The 20,945-nt window shown below is 43.0% G+C and overlaps 1 protein-coding gene across 1 annotated transcript; it reads right to left on the reverse strand.

Moving 5' to 3' along the window:
* Positions 1–1,260: 1,260 nt before the first annotated feature.
* LOC123135307 (uncharacterized) lies at positions 1,261–19,957 on the reverse strand. The gene is made up of 13 exons (XM_044554351.1): positions 19,814–19,957; positions 14,967–15,222; positions 14,639–14,864; positions 14,375–14,528; positions 14,032–14,250; positions 13,569–13,778; positions 13,196–13,438; positions 13,056–13,115; positions 12,845–12,931; positions 12,670–12,750; positions 12,456–12,581; positions 11,437–12,368; positions 1,261–4,195 (listed from the first exon to the last, which is right to left on the reverse strand). The coding sequence occupies exons 1-13, from the start codon at positions 19,955–19,957 to the stop codon at positions 1,261–1,263; spliced, it is 5,673 nt and encodes a 1,890-aa protein (XP_044410286.1).
* Positions 19,958–20,945: the final 988 nt, after the last annotated feature.

The raw sequence follows: 20,945 nt of genomic DNA on the forward strand, positions 1-20,945 counted from the left end.
ACGTTGTTTTTGTGATCATGATGAAATAGTACAACATCTATTCCTTGAATGCCCACTGGCCAAATTGCTTTGAAGAACGATTCATATAGCATTTAACATTACTCCTCCAGTTGACATAGACTCGTTGTTTGGAACGTGACTAGCTGGGGTTGAGCATATTACTACGGCTCGTATTCGGATTGGAATATGTGCGCTTCTTTGGGCTATATCACTATATGGAACTGTAGGAATGATGTGATTTTTAACAGACAACACACTTTAACTTTCTTGCAGGTTATCTTTAGAGCCACCGCATGGATCCGTACGTGGTCCTTACTCACTCCTATGGACTCCAGGGAGTCTTTGGTTACTGGGTGCAACCAGCGGGAGATGGTAGCACGGGCTATATTGAACCGGTTCGAATGACGGTCGCATAACAGGGTAGGAGTCTAGGGAGCTTATCCTTTACATTGCCTTACCGGTTGCGATTTTGAGCATGTACTTTTCATTTCTTTGTTTCGCTCCGCTTGCGAGCTGTAATACTTTTACGACTTTGTGCTATTTTGAGGATTTTTAATAAGATGGTTGCATGCATCATTATGATGCAGAGGCCGGGGGTACGCCTCCATTTGCAAAAAAAAAATGTTTGTCCGACAGATAGACAAATGTGCACAAGTCCAGTGCTTGGCTAATAGGTATTCTGTTCTGTTTTCTTTCGCCCGCCACTCTGCTCTGTTCTGCTCTGTTTTCTTTCTCCCTCCACTATGCATGCCAACAATTTGCATATGGTATTTTATTGTATGCACAGATTGATGAAACTCTGTTGGCATAATCTGTTTCCATATGGTATTTTGCTCTATGCCAAGATGACAATTGTTGTATAATTCTCTCACAGGGACTTGGTATGATAACGGAAGTTCTTCACAGGAAAAACATTGGCTTAAAATTAATTTGGATATGTTTTTGTTGCTCTATTTTGCAGTAGCATAATTCGTAGAATCTCCTGGGGCTGGGTCACTCTTTTCTTCATGGCTTAATACTTGGTTATATGGCAGCACGTCCACTGCATCTACAATAGTAAAAGGGGCAGGCCTTCCGTAGATTACTGGTTGTATACATGCGAATAAATTAACATTCAGCACTAAGGTAGATGGAATGGAATACATACAATTAAGTACAGAAGATCCATGCAATTTCTACAACAGACATCGCTGGGCCTTTTTAATCCACAGTAGTATTATATCAACAGGACACAACGATGTTATTTGAAAGAACAACATTTCAAGAAATATGAACGCCCCCGCTTTGCTGGCCCTCTGATCTGACCGCAAGATGCAGCGACGTGTCCACCACTCGAGCTGTATCAATAGTAATTCTCATCCAACAAGAATCTTGCTGCGCCTCAATCAGCTGAACTAATTGCCTTGTGTTAACCTGGACTTGTGTTGAAGTTTGGGATCCGTTCACTTGATGAGCAGCCTCATCAACTTCTTCACCACAATAAACTCTGCCATTAACAAGGTGGTCATTTTTACCCTGCTGAACTAAGAGAGCATCGTACAGAGGACGGCCTAGTGCTAGTGTGAGCCAATCAAAGGGGGAAGGAGAACAATGGGCAAGCGGGTGTGTAGGAGACGGCTGCGAGGATACCAAAACGGCGCCGCTTTGACGCCCCTCTGACCTGACTGAAAGATGCAGCGACGTGTCCACCATCAGATTCAGAGGCGCATCAGTGTTAATACTCATCCCACCAGAATCTTGCCCAATTAGCTCAACTAATTGCCTTGTGTGATCACCCTGGACTTGTGCTGAAGTTTGAGATCTATTTCCTGGATATGATGAAGCCTCGTCATCATCTTCTTTGTCATCAGCATCCTCCTCACCTTCATTATCATCATCTTCATCCCGTCCGCTTTGCTGCCCCTCCGATCCGATCGCAAGATGCAATGACGTGTCCACCATTTGAGACTCATCAGTAGTAATCCTCATCCCAGCAGAGCCTTGCTGGGCCTCAATAAGCTCTGCTAATTGTCTTGTGTTATCTTGGACTTGTGCCGAAGTTTGTGATCCATTCCCTTGATAAGAATCATCATCATCTTCCTCAGAATAATAATCTTCTTCTTCCTCGACGCCCTGGTCCTCGTTGTCTTCTTCATCGTCGTATTCTTCATCCTCATAACCCTCGTAGAAGTAAATGTCGAGGTCAGCGTAGGGATGATGCTGCTTAAATGCTCTCTTGAACATGCGCTTTAACTTTGATGTATGATGCAACAGTTTCTCATCATAGTCATCTGATTCAAAGTAAGCTTTCCAGTCATCCGTTTCCCAGCCATCAGAACCTTTCGGTTCCCTGTCGTTCCAATACACGACTAAATTGATTTCTTTTAGGGTGGGAGCTGGCAAGTGCTCGATGCCAACTGGTAAGAATCGGCGAGCCATGTGGAAACGAAACATTATCCGAATCTTCACTAGCTTGGGCATAGCCCCTGCTTCAAAGGTCAGTGACACCTTTCTACAATAGAAATATAGACATTTGAGTGCATTGAATGCCCTGCCGCCAGGGATGACCACACTTTCTTCCTTTTCATCTTTACTTGAATCAATTCCCAACCAGAGGTCGGCAAGTGAAGGAAGCCCTCCAACTATGCTCAAACCATCGGCCACCTCCCTCACCACAATATTTAACTCGGTGAGGGCGTGGAGCTGACCAATCCATTCGGGGCACCTTTGAAACTCGCAACCAAACAGATCAAGCTTCCGAATATGAGGAACCCGAGGAAACGGTGAACTGCGCCAGCCTCTGACATCTGGTATGGTAGCAAATCCACTTCTGATACTGAGGATCCTGATGTTGGCGGCAAGCATGAAGATGCAGGAGTGCAAAGCAGTATTCTGTTCCATCGAGTGAATTCCATGAAACCGGATATGAAGTTCTCTCAAGTTGGTCAGCTTGCTGAGGCCGCTGATTATCTCTACTGAGCTATCATACACATGTACACCTACTAGGGTGCGCAGGGATTTCAACCTGCTGATACCGTCAGGACACGGTGTATCAGAAATACAGCCTGTCAATCTGAGATGCGATAATGAAGTCAAATTAAAAAGATCAGAAGGATAATTTTTTAGTAAAGCTCCTTCTATATCTATTGTCTCCAGTTGTTGTAGCTCCCCAATTTTGTTAGGTAGCTTCACCTCATAGCCAGAATAACTATCACATGAAACCTTTAAATACCTTAGGAGAAAGAACCTACTAATGCCAGTGAGGTCTAGACATTTAGAATCTGCCTTATATTTAAGGTGTAGAACTCGGACATACTTGTGCTGCAGAAAACAAGGCATAAGTGAGCTTTGGTACAGGAACACTGACCGAACATGTGAAAGTGACCCTTTTATTGTTCCCAAAGTTCCCATATCCTCTTTATCATTGTAGTGGACCGAGACTCGACGGATCTCAGTGTGTGCCGCTGTCACATCTTTCAAGCCATCAATTACATGAATAAAGTTCTCTCCACTTGATTTGGATCTCATCAGATCAAGAATTATATCATGTACTCTCCATGATAACACTTCATTGGTGTAGTCATCTATCTTCCCAGCTTGGATCATACACATGTTGGTCAGCACATTGAAGTAGTTTTCTGCAACATCCTCTGCATCCAACCTACCATTTTTGCTCACCACCAAACCTTCCGCTACCCATAGCCTCAATAAATCATTTTTATATATCTCGCAATCCTCTGGATACATACAAACATAAAGTAGACATGTCTTAAGATGATCAGGAAGATGTATGTAGCTGAGATCAAGTATTTGCTTCATCTTTTCAAGACCATCTTGTTCAGTCAAAGCACCCAAAGTTTTTCTTACGGAATCCCAGGTTGACTCTTCCTCACCAGCTAGAAGACTTGCTATACTAATGATAGCTAGTGGCATACCATCACATCTTTTAAGAATATCAGTTGAAATTTCTTTCAGTGCATCAGGGCAATCTTTTCCGGGACCAAATGTCCTTCTAAGAAATAGTGTTCTTGAGTCTTCATCACTAAGTGGTTTTATTCTATAAACATATTTGTCTTCGGCATTGCAAGTGCCAAGAGCAACACGACGAATCCTTGTTGTTGTGATCACTCTACTGCCAAGGCTGTTTTCTGGAAATGCAGATTGAATAGAACCCCATGCTTCATAATTCCATATATCGTCAATTACTAAGAGGTATCTGCAAAAAAAATGATGCATAGATAAGAAACAAAGCAGTAGTAAAGTTAATAGAGGTTTGTGGATATTTTCATATGGGATTTTATTTTTCACATACGGGTATTTATATTTTCATATGGGTTCACACACACACGCACACGCACACGCACACGCGCGCATGAACACACACACACACACACACACACACACACACACACACACACACATATAATATACATTCCATATTAGATTTGCCTTAATTAAGTAAAACATTGTAAACTTTTACCAACTTCATAGGAAAAAATGTTAACATCTACACCCTCTGTACCTAAATACTTATAGCTGGAGTGTACATAGCTAGTGTACTCAAGCTACAAGTATTTAGGTGTAGAGGGAGTACAATACCAGATCAATACTATTAGATTCATCATTGAAAATATTTTCATACCATATATACATGTTATTATAAATGAATATATTGTTTAATTGATGGTGGATTGTTCTTCGTTGATGGGCTCACATTTTTTGGAATCGGCCGCCGAGCTAGGGATGGCACAGGGGGTGTCCGGAGGAGAGGTTCACTAGAGGGATGGGTGGCGCCGATGTGCTCGGGCCACCCGTCGCTGGCACGGTGCTGTTGCCGGTCATGGATGGGTCCGCTCCCCCACCTCTCCCTGTCCCCGCCCGTGTGTGGGCTGTTGCCGCTTCGGCGATGTTTGTCCTATTGTTTCGACGGTAGAGTGTATCCCCTTTGACCAAAGCCGACCTCTTTCGGATGGTCTTGGGGTGTCTGGCTGTTAGGTGGCGGCTCTGGCGGCAGGAGAAGTGGCATTTGTGAGCGGAGCGTGCGTCTCAGGTGCGGGCGGGCAGCCATGCCCACGTGGGTGGCGTGGTTGTGGGGTGGTTGGCGAAGCTAGGGTCCTACTGAGGAGTGTGTGCGTTGGGGTACGTCACTTGCCCTGTCGGTGTACAAAAGTATGGGTGCTTCTTTACCCCTTACTTGTGCACGGACGGTCGCAGCCACCCCTACAGCAAGGCTTGGAGAGGCAGAGGAAGACAACAGGAGACAAGAACAAAGAACATCAAGACAGTTGCCCAGAGTAGCGAGCAGCAAGAGGCAAGCAGGGCCGTGCCCGGCAACAAGCCTTGCCGAGGCGACCTGCGAGCCCCCCGGCAAGCCCCTTGCGGAGAAGCTTGTGAAGAAACTAGCAAGGGTGCCACCCTTGGGCTCGAGAGCTCAAGAAGATTGACGACCCATGAGTCCATGTGGGATCAAGTGATGAAGACCCCCGACAAGACCCTTCAATCCATACCGCGGGGTCTGTTGTGCCATCATATGATTCAATGTTCACGGGTTTAAACCCTTCTGGGAATTCATGATCTGTTACTTCATCAGTGAAGCATAGGGGGTGTGCGGCGCCTCTATGCCGGGCTACATCCCGACGCAGTTCAAATGAGTCTGGTCTGTTGTATTTGGCCCGGCCGGACTTTTGTTTAGTGTATTCAGCGTGACGGTCATCGTCACGCGTTGTGGCGCGCCCCCGTGATCCGTAGATCGATCTTGACTGTCCTGCTTTGTTTTCCAATACGTCTCGCAGGTCCTTCGTGTAGCCCCGGGCCTTAGTATTATTGATTGATTGGCGACGGGGTGCGGTCTGGACTTCGGGCTGGTACGCCGCTTTGTCTCGGCCACAGGGTGGCCGGTCAGCCACATCATGCGCTGGTAGTGTGGACTTTAACGCCTCCTCCTCGAGTTGAGGTAGCAACCTGCGCTTTGGGTAACTTTTGGTAGGGCGCTCGAGTCCGTATTCCTCGGCAGCCAGGACCTCGGTCCATCTATCAGTTAGCAGATCTTGATCAACTTGAAGTTGTTGCTACTTTTTCTTCAGGCTTTTTGCAGTGGCTATAAGCCGGCGCTTGAAGCGCTCCTGCTCGACGGGATCCTCAGGCACGATGAATTCTTCGTCGCCAAGGCTCACTTCGTCTTCAGAGAGAGGCATGTAATTATCATCCTATGATTTGCCGTCTGTTACATGTTCCTTAGGGCTAGCTTGCCCATCTTTTTGCTCGGCCTGCTCGAAGCCTGGCTGGGTAGGATTGTTTTCGTCTTCGGCACCATCCGGATTGTTATCATCTCTTGTGTCGGTATCACTATTTTTGCTATGGCGGGGCTTGGAGCAGCGCCTATGACGCCGGTGCCTAGATTGCTTCTCCACGGGATTATCTTCCGGTGCCTCATCGCCATTGCTTTCTTTGGGAGTGTCCACCATATATATGTCATATGATGTGGTGGCTGTCCAGCGCCCTATAGGCGGTGGTTCCTGTTCTTCTCCTGCATCGTCGTCCATACCGTCGATGTCTTCGAAGTTGAAGTCAAGCACGTCGGTTAAGTCATCGACAGGGGCTATTAAGTGGGTGGTGGGTGGGGAACGAATTTCTTCATCGTCTGCTTCCCACTCGAGCTGGACATAGTTCGGCCAAGAATCCCCTGACAGAGAGAGAGAGACCTTAATGAATGTAGCACGTCACCCAAGGGCGAGCACTGAAAGATATCCGTGGAGGTGAACTCCATGATCGATGCCCAATCAGATTCGATAGGCATGGATGTACGCGGTTCGAAGCCTGTAGCCGGAGACGAGTCCGAGGGTCCGATGACACTGGCCTCATAGGAGGTGGGGTCAGTGTTCGGCTCCGACACCGATGAGTGTGCGGCCTCCATGGCGGGGTCCATCCACTCATCCTCGGATGGCGCGATCTGCTCCGGATTGATTCCCGGGGCCGCCGCAGGCGCGATCTCCTCAACATTGTCCGATGGCAGATCTATGTCATGCTCGTCATGACTGTTCGGCGCACCTGACATGGGCTCGAATCCGTCGGAGATCAAGTCTCCGCAGATGTCGGTCGTATAGTTCAAGCTTCCAAACCTGACCTGATGGCCAGGGACGTGGCTATCGATCTGCTCCAGATGGCCAAGCGAGTTGGCCCGCAGTACGAAGCCGCCGAATACGAAGATCTGTCTGGGGAGGAAAACCTTATCGTGACGACACAGTGGAACTCTCAATGAAAGCACCAATGTCAGTGTCAAAACCGGCGGATCTCGGGTAGAGGGTCCCGAACTGTGCGTCTAAGGCTAATGATAACATGAGGCGGGGGACATGATGTTTACCCAGGTTCGGGCCCTCTCGATGGAGGTAATACCCTACTTCCTACTTGATTGATCTTGATGATATGAGTATTACAAGAGTTGATCTACCACTAGATCGTGAAGGCTAAACCCTAGAAGCTAGCCTATGATTATGATTGTTGTTGTCCTACAGACTAAACCCTCCGGTTTATATAAACACCGGAGGGGGCTAGGGTTACACAGAGTCGGTTACAGAGAAGGAGATCTACATATCCAAATTGCCAAGCTTGCCTTCCACGCAAAGGAGAGTCCCATCCGATCATGGGACGGAGTCTTCAATCTTGTATCTTCATAGTCAAACAGTCCGGCCAAAGTATATAGTCCGGCTGTCCGAGGACCCCTTAATCCTGGACTCCCTCAGCGTTGCCGGGGGAGGGAGCAAGCTGGACGATGGTGCGGCCGCTGGCGGTCAGCCGGAGTCAGAGTCGTCGTCGTCCCGCCTGCTGTCATCATCATCGGTGGCATTGTCCTCCTCGCCACGGTCACTCGAGGAGGAGCTTTCATCGTTAGTGGAGCTCTCCACGCAGCACCCTAGGCGAATTCCGGAGTTCCCGAAGACCTTGACGGAGAGCATGCCGCTCTCCATTAACTTAAAATAGAGAACGTGCCCCTCCGCCAAGCTGTGGGCACGTGTGAAGGTCTTCCACCCTTGACGAAGGTACATGACGTGAGGGCGCGGAAAGTCGACGTCAGCCCACATGCTGCCATTCCCGCAATCCCTCATATGAAGCCTCAGGGTCCGCGGGGCCTCCTCCTCCATCACTCGAGTGAATGGAGTCGGAAGCCGGAGGCGACTGCACACAGGCTTATGCAGCCTGATGAAGAAATCATAAGGTTGGTCCCCGATGTGGCCGCCTATCGGAGGAGGAGCCGATGGCGGGAGCGCAGCGGGTACGCCGCCCCTTCCGCCTCCTCCCTCAGCACCACAACGACCTCCGCCCCGTCCCCTTCCTCTCCCCCTCGCAACAGGCTCTGCCACCGGAGGCTCAAAGGAAGGAGGGATGCGTTGTCGAGCAGAAGCCCTCGTCGCCGTCGTCGGGGCGCTAGCACACCCTTTCACCATGGAGACTCGGAAGAAGATGGCGAGCAAGAAGGGAAAAGGAGGGCGAGTGCGGACAAGCACCATCCCTCTCCCCCATTTATAGAGGAGCAAGGCCGGGGCCTAGCCACCCAGCCCAAGGGGCGGCCGCCCCGCAATCAATACAGCCTCTTGAAGCTTGGGGAATCGAAACCGACCCGCTCCCCCAATCCACATGCGCCTGATTTTCCGCCTTGGCATTAATGCCCACACTCTCCGCACCCGCCGCCTGCCCTTCCCAATGCATGGAGGGAACATGGCATAGCAGAAGGGGATGTGAGGACGGGTGGGACAGCCAACTACCACCCCGTGATCGTAGGAAGCGGCGCCATGAATGCTACGACCCGAGTCCACTTAGTAAATGAATAGCGCCCCTGCAGATTCCTTCCCTTTTTTATAAGGGCGGCACGGGCCGCCTCTTTGTTGTCGACTGCGAGATGACGCAAGCATGCTGAGGCCATCCCACGCATGACCCCCACGTTATGCACACGATGCGGGGTGTGGGGGAGTGCAACTGCCAGAAAGATCATGGCGGTTCGCCTCTGCCGCGCCCGCCCACGCACTACTTTGGGCCTGGCCCAACTACGCCTTGCACTTATGAGTGGACCAGGGCCGGGGGCTCCTGTCGGTGTATAAAAGTATGGGTGCTTCTGTACCCCTTACTTGTGCACGGACGGTCGCAGCCACCCCTACAACAAGGCTTGGCGAGGCAGAGGAAGACAGCAGGGGACAACAACAAAGAACATCAAGACAGCTGCCCATTGTAGCGAGCAGCAAGAGGGAAGCAGGGCCACACCCGGCAAAAAGCCTTGCCGAGGCGACCTGCGAGGCCCCGGGCAAGCCCCTTGCCGGGACAGCTTGCGAAGAAACCAGCAAGGCCACCACCCTTGGGTTCGAGAGCTCTGACACCATCGACCAAGATTTGAAGAGCACATGCCTGGTAGCATGCGGCTCCTCACGAAGATTGACGACCCACGAGTCCACGTGGGATCAAGTGATGAAGACCCCCGGCAAGACCCTTGCCGGGGACGATTCCAAGGCCCCCGGCAAGCCTTGCCGGGGATGATCGCTAGGCCGCAACCAGGCCCGCGCTCGGCAGGGTTCCGCCACCTCACCACTACTCCAATGCAGCGATAAGCATGCCGGCGAAGCAGGCGCCTGCATGGCGGCATGCAGATCTTCGTGGAAGCCTACCACGCTGCCAACATAGCAGCTAGTCAGCCAGCATGGCGTTGCATGCCTCGTCGGCCCAGACGCGTGGCAAGGCGAGGGGAAGCGGCGAAGGACGGGATGGCCTCTGTTGCCGTCCCCAATAAAGCGAGAGGGCACGTAGGCAACGCATTAAATGGGCTTGTTCTACGTTGATCGGGCGATAAGCTCGTATCACCGTAGCTTGCCTCCTCCTGTGTGCCACTGTGGCAACCACTTTGTGTATAAAAGGAGGCCCAAGACGCACAGAGAGAGGATTCAGACTTTTGGACAAAGCACCCATCGTAGCTAGTTCAAAAGCTGAAGAACACACATATAACTAGATAAAGCAGGACTAGGGTATCACGCACCTTCGCGGTCCGAACCTGGATAAAAATCCTCCATTTCCTAACAGCTCGACCCGCTCTTCCTGCAACTAACCCCCCACCGAACGTAGAAAGGATCCTTGTGACCCCATAGGTGATCGGTTTCCCCTACATGCCCAGTCCATTCACTGGCCCATAGTGGTAGCGTCCGTGGATGTCTTATCCTTCCTAAAGGTTCCGTCATGCGTCCCCACTCCTTTTGTCATACTTCGGGTGAAAACTTGATCTGCAAGATCGGGCGGTGGCAGCTTTGTGGTCGTTCCCTTCTGGGAGGCATCACTCTAGGGTCCTGGCTTTGTCGTTGTCTGTTTCCCCTCTCCATTATAGCTTGTCATGATGGAAGTCTGCATTGGCTCCAAACGGTCTTCTTCGCATATCCGTAGTTAGGTTGGTGGTCGGTGTGGTGGTGTGTCGATGTCCGACACCTATGTATCTTGCCTTGGATGTGTGTGTTGTGTGTGTTGGCGGCATGAGTATGTATCATCTCTCGGTTGTAATGTTGTGTTGGTTGCCTTATAATATAAAGCGGGAGAAACACTTTTGTCCAAAGAAGGATGGTGCACCATCGATTGGCCATATTAATTGCATGAGTATGCATGATTAAAGAAAGGATTCTAGGGCTCCATGCATGATAAAGGACGACGTTGCACCTTTGATTGGCTACATTACTTGCAGGAGCATGCATGATTAAATGATCCTCACTAAATTTGCGTCAATTTTTTCTCTCGTTGCAACGCACAGACATATGTGCTAGTTTTTACTCCCTCTGATCCTTTTAATTGTCGTGGTTTGAACTAAAATCACGAGTTATTATGGATGAGAGATAGTACTATTTAACTTGGGAATTCAATTTTCCATTTTATTTATTTATTTTCATCACAAACTAAGATTCACAACTGTAAATTACTTTATAGAATTAATCTCGTTGTACTGTGGCTAACTAAATTATTTTAGACCAATATTCCAATACTGTGGCTACCAACTCATCACTAATTTTGGATGTTCATTATATTTTGATTCATAATGTAAGATCAAATATTGTGACTACCAACTCATCACTATTGTAGAAATTTACTGCAAAATTTTGCAAAGAGTGGTTTGGTAAACAACTCCCCCAAGTGTAAATAGTGCCACCCAAACAAAGAAAGGACTACTGGTGGAGGAGTCAACACATTGAATTTACTCATTTAATTATGTAGACACTAATATGACCAATAAGTTAGAGCGGGGGGTTGTTGTCTTTGCTAGTTTAATATGGTCTGGGTTAGTCGATGCAACGACCAAATATGCATGAAAATTATGATGGAGTAAGAGTTTAACATGGTCACTCCGAGTTGTTAGAAAAATATTGATTTTGAATTCTTCAATTTACGCTGTTTGCTTAAGAACGCACTATCATCACATGTGTTGATGGGGTTCATGTGTACCTTTTATCCTCAAGAAATTCTTGCAGTTTGTTGATGAGCTGCCACACTTCCAATTCCAAGTCCTGTGCATTGGCTTTGTTTCCAAATTCCATGAGAATGCTCAATAAAACTTTCTTCACATCAGGATTTTGACCCACCGGAACAAAAGCTCTATACTGGTATTGTGACTTAAGCTTGTCATACACTGCTGTGGCGAGTGTGGTCTTTCCCAATCCACCCAACCCGACGATCGAGACTATTTTGAGCTCTTGCTTTGTTACATCATCATCATCCTCCTCAAACAACTTTATTACCTCCTCTCTTTTTGCTTCTATTCCAATGAGCTGTTTTTTATTTATATATATAGAGATCCGAGGGTCAATGGGAGCTTTGGCGGTTGCACTAGCTACAACATTGTTGACACCAAAGTTGTACTTCTTTCTCCTCTGGACCACAACTTGAACTTGGTTCTCGATGTGTCTGATCACATCACCAATCTGATCATGAGTTATCATGCCATTCTGCCGGAGCTTTAGTCCCTTGTCTTTGAGCTCCCTAAAGCCACTGCTGTTGGGATTCGGCTCGACGTGCACTACGAAGCTGTCAACCATATCCTCAATGTAATATGACAGTTCCCTGACTTCATCAACCCAAATCTTGACCCCATCAAGCTTTTCCAATTTGGAGAGGTCTTTGTGAATACTCGCTAGGTCTTCTGAGAAGGACTCGATATCTCTCTTCATGCTCTTCTCAAGATTGTAGTCCTCTGTGACAAGCTTGCCAAGCTTGTCAAGCAGGCTTCCCATAGCCCCCCTTGTGAGATCCACGGCTCGACTCTTTTCTCCTAGGTATGTGGAGTTGGTAGGATAATGACGCGAAAAACTTTGCAATGGGTGCAAATTACACTGCTCTGTTTGCTTGGTACATTGCCCTCGCTCGCTTGAAGTGGTGTCCTTGTATGCAGAAAAAAAATGTATTTAGATTAAATGAATTTATTTCAGAAAAAATGCTTGTTGGATTATCGATCTGACTAAGCTTACAATGGAAGTTGTCTCTGCATTCTGGCTGCTACCAAGTTTGGCCTTTCCAGAAGTAGACTCGGCAATCTTTCTCTTTTTCACCTCTGTTTGCTCAGTAGATAGTCCTCGCATGCTTGAAGTGGTGTCCTTGTATGCAGAATAATAATGTACTTTAGATTAAATAAATTAATTTCAGCAAAAGTGCTTGTTGGATTATCGATCTGACTAAGTTTACCATGGATGTTGCCCCTGCATTTTCGCTGCTACCATGTTTGCCCTTTCCAAAAGTAGACACGGAAATCTTTCTCTTTTTCGACTAGGCGCATATAAATTAATTCATTAATATACAGTTCAGGATAAAGAAACAGAAGATCCATACAAACACATTAAGAGAGGTCACAACTGATCACCTCGGGGACTTCCTCAGCTCGCATGCTGGTGTCTTCTCTACTCGCGATGAGCTTGTCAACATCTCCATGCTCATGTGCCTCGATTCTCTGTGAGCCAACAAAAGATATTTCATTGCCGATATTTATGTTTTTATAACTTTAGGACGTATCAAATTTATGTTGAAGCATTTCATGACAAATTTGTATGCACGCCAAAGAGTGTGCACAGTACCTGGCCCTCGAGAATCACTGGTTTGGAAGCAGTCCTGACCGCCGTGTTATCATTGGAATACTGAAACCAAAAGCAAATTAAACATGTATGTTGGCCAAAAAGGGGTTGTGTTCCATGCAAAAGAATTCTGTAATTCATACCATGTAAAAACCAATCGAAAAGAGATGGCTGCCAGATCTGCCATGGAACCCCACAATGCTGCTGCCCTTGTCAGCCATGAACCTGAAAGTACTTGCTGCCACATTTCGATGATAAAGATTTCCAAATGGTCCATATGTTCTGACGTTGGTGACAAACATAAGGGACGTCACAAGAATGTTTTCACCATGGCTCCCATATGCTCCACATACTTCCTTGACAAACTCCGTAGGGTAGAATCGGATCTGCAAACAATACGCCAATAAATGATCAGAACACTATGAGGTTGTGCCACAATTATTATTAATTCTCGAAGGTAACCACAAGTTTAGATTATGTAGTACCACACATGCAGAACAAAGCAAATAAACGGACCGTTTCAGTTTTGTGGTAACTGTACTCTTCACCCCAAGGACCTACACGTTGCTTCTTCCCAGATTGGTCAATGTAAGAAAACGAGAATGCATCAATTAACCCTTGGTAACTAATTGTGACACTGTGCAGGCGCCATGGAACTTCTTTGATATCAACAACTTCACCTCCACTTCCACCCCATGGTTCAGTCTTAGTTGGAGTGGGCAAGCTCTGCATGCAAGTATAGATGCAGTATGTCAGACTGAGATCTAGTAAAAACAGTAGCAGAAACAAAAACTACAAAGCTGTGTGTCTATATAGAATGTGCTCGCGTAGACTTGTAAGTGAGCATGATATATGAGTCCTTATCTTTCACACTTTCACAACAACTTTCAAAAGATTTCATGATAGTTTCGTAATGCAAACCATAGGGTGAGCAAGCACTATATGTTGAAAGTTGTATTTATAGGCTTAGCCATCATACCTGTCCCACGGGAAATCCTGTGTCATTCCTCCATTCCTCCAGAAACCTTTTTTCTGTCTCCTGCATGGTATCCAAAATTTCTGCTACAGTGGGTCTATTCTTTCTTTCAGGATGCACACATTTTATTGCTATTTTAATGCATGTCTTCACTTGATCTAATTCTGCTGATGGAAACCGTGATGTTGTTGCATTTATCCATTCACGCCAATTTGTGATTACCTATCGAATCAGAACACAGAGATATAACCGAAGATGAAGGATAGAGCGTAAATACTATACAAAAGATAGATGTGTGATTTCTCTTTAAATGAAAACTGTTCTTGATATAATAAAATTAACGTACCAGCTCAATAAATTGTGTGGCATCATCCATTTCACGATATCTCGAGTAGCCTCCATGGCCAGCCATTATCTCTATAACTGTAACCCCTAAACTGTAAACATCATTCTTTGATGAGACCAGATTTTCAATCCTGAACTCTGGTGGCATATAATCCCTGCATCATATCAAAAATATTTAGCTCAAGTTGGTGCCACGGTAAAAACATTCACTCAATCACCATAGAGAAAAGCATATTTCAGATGAGGCACTCCTCAGTCCACTTACTCTGTTCCTATAGCTGTAGTTGTGATATGACTATGTGTTTTACTGAAGAACTTTGACAACCCGAAATCTGCTAATTTTGCTCCCTTGTACTTATCCAGTAGTATGTTCCCAGGTTTTAGATCCAAGTGCAGAATTGGTGATCCACATCCCCCGTGAAGGAAATTTAAACCTTCACAGGTCCCCTCTATTATATTGTAATGTGTCGGCCAGTCATGGTCACGAGATTCTTCAGCATATGCAGAACAAAAGAGTATGGCTCAGGGTTAAATCAAGGAATTGCTCTTTGTTAAGGACAAGAGAAGAAACATCTGAACTTTGCGCATCTTACCTTTGAGATACTTGTCTAGGCTTCCTCCCTCCAGGTACTCGAAGCAGAGAATTCTATATATGTATTGAATTGACCGCAGTTCACCTTTGTACTCATCATATTTATGGCTTTTTTCATAACAGTAGCCGACTAACCGTACAATATTTGGATGTCTGATCCTTAGAAGGTTAACACACTCATTCTCGAATTGCTTGTTGTCAAGTGCTTGCACGTCATAAAACTTTTTCACAGCAATGACTTCTCCGTTGTAAACTCCCTGTTAGACAGAACTGATTAGTAATGAACTAATGATACGGTGTATTAGTTTGTGTTGTTATGATATGCATAATGGTTGCCGTATGTGTTATCTCTTCCTGCTGCGTATCATGAATGTATGTGCGTATGTATGAGTGCCTAGGTCTGCACTATGTTTAGAAACACCATCATTAGTCTTGATCTTGACATCTCCAATGCCCACGATGTACCGAGGCACATTGTCGCCTTGATAGATAGATAGATAGCTCTACAGAACCTTTAGGTACTGAAACACTCTTTTTTAGGCGTCACATGAGAAGAGCTCGTCGTATCTAACATCCACGCTTCATTGCATTACTCGCTTGATAGGTTAAGCATGTCACAATGAGAATCATTGTCTTCAGAAGTATCCACATTGGCCGGTCCTTCACTTTTTCTCCACGTTGGGCACTCCATCTCTATGTGACCCTATGTCTTACAATGATATTCTCTGGTTTCTCCTTCTCAGCCATAGAACGGAACGAAGCCACTACCACGTCTTGCGTCCACGCCACCCACGCCGGCGAGGGAGTAGGTCCCCGCATCTGTGGAGGGGTCGCAGGAGCCTACTGGTCAGATATGTGCTTCACTTTAATTAGCTAGATTTCAGTCAGCTGACTTTTAGTTTTGTGGTCAGTCGATTTTTTGACCATTGAATTGTGCTTTTAAGATTTGTGCAGTTTTTTTTTCATGTTTCGCTGGTGTACTGGGCTGGGCTGTTTGGATTTGACTGACTTCTATTTTAGGTCAGTCAACTTTGCTCCTGGGCTGAATTTTCGCTGGTGTACTGGGCTGGGCTGTTTGGCCCCTTCTTTTTCTCATGGGTTTGCTTTTGGTTTTTGCACCTGTACACTTTTATTTTTCTATTTTTCAGTTGAGTTTTGTTTTTTCTTTACGTGTATTTCCGGATGTTGAGTGTGTGTAAATGTATACATGTACAAATTACATTAGAGTATGGAAACTTCAGTCTTATATATTTTTTCTACATATTACAAAAAGTGCATTTTTTGTGCTAATTTTGTGGAAAATTTTGTTTTTTCATTTTCTTTATTCTTAAGGGTAATAACAATGCTAATTGTTTTGCTAATTAAATACATTTTTCTATTATTATGTGTATGAATGCATGAAAATACTATACAATATTTGTGTAAGTTATACTAGACTGCTAAAGTTGCATTATTATATGTGTATTCACTGCATATGTGTAAAAAGTGCAATTTCACTGCAAAGTAGTGTGCAAGTTTTTAAAAAAAAATTCTTAAGAGTAGTGCCAATGGCACTAATTTACTCTCTCTTAGAAAAATTTATTGGTTTTTTTATATTTAGTTTTTAATTCATTTCCTGTTCTTATGGACGATACCAATGCCAGTAATCCGTTCCTTGTTTAAAAACTTTGTTTTTATGTAAAATTCACTATTATATGCTTATTTTTACATAACTAAAAAAGTGAAATTTATGTGAAAATTGTGTGAAAATTGTTTCATTATAATTTTTACTTTCTTTCTTCATAAAGGGTGGTACCAATGCCACTATACTTGATTTCTTCTTAGCAAAATTTATTTTTATTTTTGTGGGATGTAAGTAAGTATACACGCAAATATGATATACCATGTGTGTAAATTATAGTAGATAGAAAAAATTGAATTGTATATGCTTATTTTTTGCATATTACAAAATGCAATTTCGGGGCATACTTGTGTGCAATTTATTTTTTCTTTTCTTAAAGGGTTTCATTATTTCATACGAAACTTCATTATTTTGTTTTAGTTGCATTTTTTTATTTTTCTGATTCTTAAAGGGTTTCAATCTTCCCTTGAAAATTTTATTATTTTGTTTTTGATTTTGATTTTCTTTCTTATTAAAGGGTTTTATTCTTCCCTAGCAAAAACATCATTTTGTTTTCATTTCTATTTTAGTTTTATTTCATTTTCGTTCTTTAATGGTAATTCCAATATCGTTCCTCTATTCTATGGTTATCCGTTCGTATTATAAAAGTGCAATTTCTGCATAAAATGTGTCATTTTTTTGTTGCATAAATTGTGTGTAAGTTTTGTCAATACTTGATTTATTTTTTATATTTTTCTTTCTTTTTAATGATAAGATCGATTGCACTTTACTATTCCTTCTTAGGAAACTTCTTTTGTGCAAAATTTTCACCATTTTATACTTATTCTTGCATATTATGGAAAATGCAATTTATGTGTAAATAGTATGCAAATTTTGCCACTATTTGATATATATTTCATTTTTCTGTATAGAACTTTGTTATTTTTATTTTGTTTCAGGTTTTATTTCAAAATGTTTCTTCCTTTAGGAGATTGTAATGCCACTAATTGATTCCTTACTAGAAAACTTTTTTTTGCGAAAAATCCACTACTATATGCTTATTCTTGCATATTATAAAAAGCACAACTTGTGTATAAAACAAGAACATTTTTCGAAACTACGAACAACTTTTTTAAAATGCGGATATTTTTAAAAAAGAGGAACAACAATTGAAAACTTCTAAAATTTTCTGAAATTCTCCCAACCATTTTTCATTTTGCGGTAAAAATATGAGAACTTAAAAAATAATGAGTTTGTCATTTTTTTAAAACATGAAATTTTCGAAAAAATGCGCACATTATTCTAAAAGACGAACAATTTTTTCAAGATGAGAACAATTTTCAAAACATTTATATAACTAAGCGAACATGTTTTGGTATTGCGAACAAATTTGGAAATATGAACATTTTTTAATTTGTAAAGAGTTTTGAAAACAAGATCATATTTTTGAAATCCGCAAACATTTTTTGAATTTGTGTACAAAATTTAGAAATGCAAACATTTTCGCAATTTAATCTTTTTTGTATTTTCAAATACTTTTTGAAAAGAACTGAACAAATTTTGAAGTAGTAATCTTTTATGGAATTTCTGATGAAAATTTGAAAACCGGAACAAAATCTGGAAAAATGAACAAATTTTAAGAAATACGAACATTTTCAAATCCCAGAAAATTTGTTAACTAAAGAAATAATTGTGAAAAGGAAAACTAACAGATAATTAGAAAGAAAAGAAAACAAGAAAAAGGAACACGGACATAGGGACATTTTTTTTGAAAAAATGTGAATAATTTTTGTAGTCCGAGCAAAATTTGAAACCTTGAGCATTTTATGAAATATTTTATGAAATTCTAAACAAAAAATTGAAACCACAAACATTTTTTAAGATTCTTGATTATATTTAAAATTTATAACCACATTTGTAAACTGTGAACATTTTACGAAATTTCTGAACATTTTTTGAATGTTTAATACTTTTCCAATTTGGGAACTAAATTTCCGAAAACTAAGAGTAATTTTTTGAATTTGTGATTTTTGTTAAACAAGAACATTTTTCGAATATGTGAACGTATTTAATGAAAATGAACAAATTTTGAATTACCAAATATCTTTCGAAAACATGAACATTTTTGGAATTTGTGAACAATTTATTAAAGCACAAACGATTTTTTAATCTTTAGAACAAATTTGGAAGCGTGGACTATTTTTTGAAGCACGAACATTTTTTGAATCGTGCGAACAAAATTTGAAACGGAGAACAATTTTGACAAAAACCCAAACAAATTTGGAAGCGCAAATAATTTTTGAAAGCACGAATATTTTTTGAATCTTGAGAATATATTTTGAAAGAGGGAACAATTTTGAAAAATACCGAACAAATTTGAAAGGGCGAACTTTTTTTGTATATGTGAAAAAATTGAAATCTGGTACATATTCTGAATTTTGAAAGTATTGAACTTTTTGGTGTAACAAGAATTTTTTTGAATATTGAGAACATTTTTTCAAAAACTGAATATTTTTCCAAAACACGAACAAAATTTGAATTTTTCGATTTTTTTTGAAAAAAAGGAAAATAAAGAAGAAATAAAAAAGAAAATACTAAACATTTTATAAAACTGTGAACATGTTCTAAAAAGAAAAATAAACTTGAAAAGGAAAATGAAACAAAAAATGAAAAATGAAAAAGAAACAGAAACGAAAAAAAGAGAAATAAAAAACAATAGAAGGCTGAAAAAGAACAAGAAAAAACGATACAGTAAAAAACCCTGTTCAGGGAACCTTCTTGAAGGTTCCCAAAACAGGTTGGACGCATTATGTGTAAGTGGGCCTCGGCCCTTGTCTGTCACTCGCTGCGCTGCTCCGTGTGATCGCTCGGCAGCAATAAAATAATTGTGCAGGATAATATGTTCTGCTTCCATTGGTTTGGTTGTAGTTATTCTTGAACAAAAAGAGAGTTTTATACTTTTATTCCATGGCAATAGGGTTATAATATGCTAAAACAAGATTCTGAATAAAAGGGGGATTCACTGTAACCAACAAGCGGTACTCCGACCTGTGCGAGCATAATTAGTTAGACAGTGAGAAACCCTATTACGGGAACGGCCTATCTTAACTAAAACAAACTCCCGCTCCAACATGAGCCTCTTTATATCCTCCATCAAGTGACAGTAAGGCGATTCGGCAAGGGAAACAAGAGTGATATTTGACTGGACTTGAGACCTTTATGTAATATCTAAAATGGTAAAACTATACCTTGTAGACCTCTCCAAATCCACCGTGCCCAATTTTTTGCTCTTCACGGAAATTACCCGTGATCTGCTCTAGCAGTGCAAATGGCAGAGCCGTCGGTTTCTCGTCTCCATCAAGTATACGCTGTAGCACACTTTGGTCCTCCATCCTAGTATATGTTGTTAGTGAGAAGTAGATGCATGGAAAAATTAGTTTGCTTGAGATAGACAGCAGGCTTGCATAAGTTGGTAGCAAGGGAATACGTACCTGCTGGACATTTAGCCTTTGTAAGTAGGTATGCAGTCTAGGAAGCACACACTTGAACTGTCACCAAGAGATTTTAGCACATTAAACAAGATACAGAGATTGTTCTTGACATATACACACTAATCAATGTGTATAGGAAGAGGTGAGGCAAGAAAGTGATGGAGTATATTTTGGTAGCCAAAATGGAACAGGAGCAGCAGGGAGCAAACAGAAATGAGTTAAGGAGATGAACGCACCTGTTAGGAATGAAGAACGCTGGCCAGTTAGGTCCTTATTTTTCTTTCCAGTTTGAAGACTTGACGAAAGGCTGGCACGCGAGCTTGCCGTTTGATCCTCAGTTGCACCTCGACTTTTCTCCATCTTTTTGCCACCACAAAAATGAAGGAAGCTGCTATCCACATTGATAAGACGACAACTGCAAGTTCGAATAAGAACACGTGCGAGCTGCCTAACAATTCTACCTAGCTAGGCACAGTAGTGGTCCTAAGTCCTAACACATACACTACACTAATTCCAAGCATCAAGTAAGTGTTCACATTTTTTTTAGAAATGGAGGATAACCCCTAGCCTCTGCATCATTGCGATGCACACTGCCATATTTATTTAAGTTTAAGTATGAAGATCCAGCACACAAAAACCAGTAGTAAATATAAATAAACAAGCCACAAGAGATAAAACTAGATATATATGCCTACACACGTACCCAATTGTTGAGCCGCCGTTCAAAGCGGCTGTAAAATAACCCGGGCAACTGTCTTTCATTGGTTGCACTCAGATGTTATAAGCTCCCGCACTTTGGTATGTCCAAGTAAGGATCACGTAAATAAATGTTCACATAATATTTATCCATATGATGCTGACCTTTCAGAAGGTACTACTATGTGATACT

Source organism: Triticum aestivum, chromosome 6B, assembly GCF_018294505.1.
Source record: "Triticum aestivum cultivar Chinese Spring chromosome 6B, IWGSC CS RefSeq v2.1, whole genome shotgun sequence".
In the NCBI taxonomy this organism is placed as follows: Eukaryota; Viridiplantae; Streptophyta; class Magnoliopsida; order Poales; family Poaceae; genus Triticum; species Triticum aestivum.

Excerpts from the sequence above, each read along its gene's own strand:
- LOC123135307 (XM_044554351.1), bottom strand. The coding sequence starts at position 19,957 with ATGGAGGACCAAAGTGTGCTACAGCGTATACTTGATGGAGACGAGAAA. Across the intron at positions 12,582-12,669 it reads ATGCAGGGGCAACATCCATG|GACACCACTTCAAGCATGCG; the intron begins GTAAACTTAGTC and ends TCTGCATACAAG. Across the intron at positions 4,196-11,436 it reads GAATTTCTTGAGGATAAAAG|ATACCTCTTAGTAATTGACG; the intron begins GTACACATGAAC and ends TTTTTTTTGCAG.